We start from the raw sequence: 5,987 nt of genomic DNA, 5'->3' as shown, positions 1-5,987 counted from the left end.
AAGAAAATCCGGGTTGCCCTGAGGATAAGCCATACATAACTGCTTGGATTGCAGTTATCGAGAATCCTCCGAAGTGGGCAAAGAAGTTAGTGGAGGGAGCCGCCCTCGTAATGGTGGCGCAAGTAAACAAAATGGGTGACCGGAAGTCCTCAAACCGGAAAAGAAAGGGAAGGGCGGCCATCTTAGGAATAAAGGACCATGCATCATCTGCGGCGGCCATGTTTGTAGTGCAAGGGAACACACGGACTCAAGAAAAAAAAGTTAAACCCCTGCCGCCTGCAGTACTGCCTGACGCAGAAGATCTTCTGCCGCCACCCTATGCCCCTAGCTGCCCTCAATCGTATAATGCGCCACCAGATCCCCCAGCTCCCGCCGCTGCCCAAGTTGATCATGAAATAATGCCGATTCCCGAAGTACGGCTTGAAGCGGAAGCGGCGGCGGCAAAAGTTGAGGACGGCGGCGAGTCGTCCGTATCCGGCGGCACTCGCAGTAAAACCCAAGCCGCAAGTTTACAACTACCAATTAGAGAAACAACCACCGTAGTTCCCGTGGTCCCTACTGAAGAAAACGAGTATAATACTACGCAAACTATAAAGTTGTTTACTTACATACCTTTCACTTCCAGCGATCTTTTTAACTGGAAACAGCTCGGCCCCTCTTACGCTGATAATCCAGATCAGATGCTAGATTTTTTACGAGGAATTTTTGCAGCCCATAACCCCAACTGGGCTGACATTCGGCACCTCGCCTCCATCCTTTTTACCACCGAAGAACGCCGACAAATACAATTAAACATGGAAGAAGCAGCTCGGCTGGGAGCCGGGTCAGACAGTAATCCAGATGAAGTAGTGAGAGAGCATGCCCCTGTCGCCGATCCCAACTGGGATTTCCAGACGGCTGCAGGGCGAGCCAGCATTGCTGCATACCAAGTCGCCTTTCTCGGAGCTTTAAAGAAAGGAAAGCAGAAAGTCATGAATATGGGAAAGATCCGCGACGTGGTGCAAGGAAAAGACGAAACTCCTGGAATCTTTTTGGAGAGATTGATGGATGCATATCGGCAATACAGTCCGTTCGACCCAGAGGACCCCAAAAGTCAGTCCGTCATAGTAATGAGCTTTGTCGGACAATCCTGTCCCGATATCCGCCGGAAGCTACAGAAATCAGAAGGATTTGAGGGAATGACTATTAGCCACTTAAAAGCCATGGCTGACAGAGTTTATGTAAACCGAGAGCCGGACGGAGACAAGAAAGAAAAGAAAGAAAGTAGAAAGTTAAGAGAAAGTGTTAGTTTGTTAGCTGCAGCGCTGGAAGAAACGAATTTCGGAAACTCGGCTAGGCACTATCAGGGATATCCTGGGCCGAGAGGAAGGGGCAGGTCACCCTCGAGGGGACCGCCCAGAGGACGAGCTAGCAGAGGAGGATCGTTTAGGGGGGGAAGGGTGCCGTTGGGAGCCAATCAATGTGCATTCTGTAGACAAGAAGGACACTGGAAGTCTGAATGCCCAGAGTCCCTGCAAATGAAGCAGGAAGGATATACTCCGTCCAAACCAAAGGAAGCTGAATGGCAGATGACTGTCGGAGAAACCTCTAGCGAAGACAGCAGTGAAGCATGACTAGAGAAGGGAATTCTTCCATTCGATCCCTTAGTAGAAATTAAAGTAGGAACTGAGACATTTAAGGGATTGTTAGATACCGGGGCACAAAGATCAGTCATGACTACCGCTATTACCACACCCACTTCGAAAAACATTTCTATTGTAGGGGCCTCTGGAAAGCCACTTATCGCTCCCTTTCTTCAGAAACGACAAGTCCGGGTGGGAGGACAATTAGTATCTCATCAGTTTCTCTACGTCCCGGGATGCCCAGTTCCCCTCATAGGGAGAGACCTTCTTTGTAAGTTAAGAGCCAACTTACAATTCGAATCGACAGGAGAAATAAGAGCATCCTTCGCTGATAACCCAGTCTCTCTCATCTGTCCACTCCAAGAAGAATGGAGATTACATCTCCCCATAGTCAAACATACCACTACGCACCGATATGGAGAAAACACCGTCCTCAACGAAAAGCGCAGACAGCTAATGGACAGTATACCTAAAGTATGGGCTGAACAAAATCCAGGAGGAATAGCCATCAACGCTACCCCTATTTGGATCGAGATGAAACAGAATGCACAGGTGATAAATCAATCTCAATACCCCATTCCTTATATGGCCAGACAAGGAATTCAGATACACCTGCAAAGATTGTATGATTTGGGCATTCTCCGGCGAATCCGATCTGCTTGGAACACCCCTCTGTTGCCAGTAAAGAAGCCTGGATCAAATGACTATCGACCAGTACAAGACTTAAGAAAAGTGAATAGTCAAGTAGCAGATCTAGTAGCCCTCGTGCCAAATCCGTACTCAATCCTGGCTCAAGTCTCTCCTGCATCAAAGTGGTACAGTGTCATTGATCTCAAAGATGCCTTCTTCTCCGTCCCGGTGGCGGAGGAATGTCAAAAGATTTTTGCTTTCACATGGGAAAATGCAGATACTGGAGTAAAGCAGCAGTACACATGGACTAGGTTGCCTCAAGGGTATAGGCACTCACCTACGCTGTTCGGTGAGCAACTGGCAAACGATTTAAAGATGTATCAAGTAAAGTATGGGCCAGTCATACAATACGTGGATGACCTTCTGTTGTTTCGAGAGACGTACCTCGAATGTGCGGTATCCACTCTTCAGCTGCTAAAGACGTTGTACTCAAAAGGGTATCGTGCAAGTAAAAAGAAAGCGCAAATCTGTGAATTGGAAGTAGAGTATTTAGGCTTCCAAATACGTGGAGGAACCCGATGTCTGGGGATTTCTCGCACCAGTTCTATAAGAGATCAACCTGTACCCACTTGTAAGAAAGAGCTCCGGGCGTTCCTGGGAGCTGCAGGATACTGTAGGCTGTGGATTGCTAACTATGCAGTTATTGCTCAACCCCTGTACGACAAGCTGCGGGGTAAAGAGGCAGAATCTCAACCCTTCCAATGGGAAGGAAACGAACTGGCAAGCTTACGACAACTAAAAGAAGCCTTAATTGAACCACCTGCCTTGGGGTTGCCAGATGTGATGAAACCATTCCATCTATTCGTCGACGAGAAAAAAGGCATGGCCATAGGGGTATTGACTCAAACCTTAGGCTCATGGGAACGACCTGTTGCATATCTGTCAAAAGGAATGGACAATGTGTCAAAAGGATGGCCGGGATGCCTCCGAAGCATTGCTGCTGCATGTCTACTGATACCCGAAGCAGTTAAGCTAACATTTGGACAGATTTTACAAGTAACAACTCCTCATACTATCCAAGGACTGCTAGAGACCCATGGGCCAAAATGGATGACAAATTCACGTCTTGTAAAGTACCAAGCGTTATTATGTGAAACTCCAGAGATTCAAATACAGGACAGTAAAAACTTGAATCCTGCAACTCTACTCCCAACCCCCACTCCAGTTTCTCATGAATGTGGGGAAATTATGGCAACAGTACATTCCAGCCGACCCGACTTACGCGACCAACCCTGGCAAGGAGCATGGACTTTATTCACTGATGGAAGCAGCCAGGTTATAAATGGAGTCAGGGTCGCTGGGTATGCTGTAGTCTCCGAAGACGACATTGTTGAAGCTGAACCCCTGCCCCCAGGGACATCAGCGCAAAAAGCTGAACTAATTGCGCTCACAAGGGCTCTGCAGTTGGCAGAAGGAGAAACTGTAAATATTTATACTGATTCAAAATACGCTTTCCTTACAATCCAAGTGCATGGAGCTTTATACAAGGAACGAGGATTCCTAACTGCGGAAGGGAAACAAATAGCTAATGCATCGGAGATACATCAATTGCTAGACTCTGTATGGGCACCAAAGAAGGTAGCTGTCATGCATTGTAAAGCCCATACAGGGAGAACTGATCCCATCGCCAAAGGAAACCAATGGGCAGATAAGACTGCGAAAGAAGCAGCACGTGTGCAATCACCACATACATCAACTCCCACTTGCCCACTTCTACAGTTCACGAATGAAACCCCCATTTATTCAGCGGAAGAAAATGATTGGGCACAAACCGAACAATTTCATCAGCAGGATGGGTGGTGGATTGTACAAGAAGATAGGGTATGGATACCCGACGCCCTGGCATGGACTGTTGTCAGGGAAGCCCATAATAAAACCCATCTCGGCCGAGATGCATTAGCAACACTGTTGGCAAAAACTTACTACATTAATAGACTCTTTCAACTAACTAAATATGCTGTTAATCAATGTGTTACCTGTGCAAGGAACAATCCCAGAAATGGACCTGGTCCAGCCCCTGGACATATATTGCGAGGAACAACTCCGTTTCAAGTTTGCCAAATCGACTTCACCCACATGACTGCTTCAAAAAGATACAAAGCAATGCTGGTAGCTGTCTGTACTTATACCGGATGGATCGAAGCCATACCCACTCGAACTGAGACTGCCAAGGAAGTAGTAACATTGCTTCTCCACAAAATTTTACCACGATACGGATTACCTCGACAGATAAATTCAGATAATGGACCAGCCTTCACCAGTGAAGTCACGCGACGTCTAAGTCAAATTCTGGGCATCCAATGGCACCTGCACTGCGCCTGGAGACCTCAAAGTAGTGGAGCAGTTGAACGAGCTAACAGGACACTAAAAAATCAGCTCGCTAAATTGTGTCAGGAAACAAAGACTAAATGGCCAGACATCCTGCCATTAGCTCTACTACACGTCCGATGTACCCCACGGAAGTCGGGGTTAACTCCGTATGAAATGATGTACGCAAGGCCTCCACCTCTTCCATCTTTTCCTGAATCGCTGCAAATACAAGGGGAAATGTCTCTCAGTAACCAACTCAAAGGACTATATAACACAGTTATTGCGATTCAAAAATACACCTGTGACACTGAACCATTGGTCCTGCTAAACCCGATTCATCCATACCAGATAGGAAATTCGGTGTGGATAAAAGACTGGGATGAGTCTGATTCCCTCCAGCCCCGATGGAAAGGGCCGTACACTGTATTGCTAACTACTCCAACAGCTGTCAAAGTTTTTGGATGTTCTTCATGGATTCATTGGACACGTCTCAAACCAGCTTCAGCCAACTGGCAGGTTTCCAGGATTGGAGACCACAAATTAAGATTCACCCAAGGCAGGCCCAGTGCTAGTCCTGAGTAAAAAAGTATCAGTAACTACAACTGAATATTAATGTGTCCATTTCTTTCCTTCCTTTCAGAATCCATTACTTATGAATGCAACCATCTACGTCATAAAGCAATGTCACAGATTCCGACTTCCAAGATCTACGTTGCATCCATCTTCTGCATTCACTTAATATTCTTCTGTAACCCGACTACCTCTGTTTTCCTGTCCTTGAGCAAGAATTGCACTGAATGTATCAAGCTAATTCGTACTACCACTCAAACTGGATTTCAAGTTGTCTCAACAATCATCCACCAATCTCAACCACCAACTTCCTGTGCCACACTACCTGCTTGCGCCCTGAATACTACTCAAGGCTATCAGTCCTTCCATCGATGTTTAGAAACTGGCAAAGTCATATGTCATACCCCAACCACTCCTAAGTACTACAACATCACCCTCACTGTAGGTCTACCAAAGAGCTACACATCAAGTATTGTCCCAGAAGGAAAAGGCATCTTGTACTACATCAACTCCACTAAGGTTCTTATGGGAAGTGAAACGATTGTCACAATAACGTTCGATGCCTGCGAAGCCATTGATAAACACCCAAATGCACTTCACTGTGGGTCTCAAGCCTGGAGAAATTCCTATGTCTACAATCACAAATACCTCTGCCCATACAACCGGGTAGCTAATCCATCCAGATGGCTGCCATGCGGAGGGGACCTGACATTGTCAGGATGGGCTCTAGTTTGTGATTACACCGGTGGAGGTTACCATGGCTGCCACGGGATAGGACGATTAACTGCAGTAAAT

At 46.7% G+C, this 5,987-nt stretch overlaps 1 protein-coding gene across 1 annotated transcript; it reads left to right on the top strand.

Moving 5' to 3' along the window:
* The first annotated feature begins 1,456 nt into the window (after positions 1-1,456).
* Positions 1,457-5,596, top strand: LOC115092430. Its single transcript, XM_029603263.1, has 2 exons — positions 1,457-4,301; positions 4,422-5,596. Exons 1-2 carry the CDS (start codon positions 1,713-1,715, stop codon positions 5,202-5,204), a joined length of 3,372 nt encoding a protein of 1,123 aa, XP_029459123.1. The 5' UTR covers positions 1,457-1,712; the 3' UTR covers positions 5,205-5,596.
* Positions 5,597-5,987: the final 391 nt, after the last annotated feature.

The sequence above is a fragment of the Rhinatrema bivittatum genome, chromosome 5, assembly GCF_901001135.1.
Source record: "Rhinatrema bivittatum chromosome 5, aRhiBiv1.1, whole genome shotgun sequence".
Lineage (NCBI taxonomy): Eukaryota > Metazoa > Chordata > Amphibia > Gymnophiona > Rhinatrematidae > Rhinatrema > Rhinatrema bivittatum.
This window is presented reverse-complemented; position numbering and strand designations above follow the sequence as displayed.

Bases quoted from the DNA above. Each gene is read 5' to 3' on its own strand.
- LOC115092430 (XM_029603263.1), top strand. From the start codon at position 1,713: ATGACTACCGCTATTACCACACCCACTTCGAAAAACATTTCTATTGTA. The intron at 4,302-4,421 runs AATCCCAGAAAT...AAAGCAATGCTG, and splicing joins GTGTTACCTGTGCAAGGAAC to GTAGCTGTCTGTACTTATAC.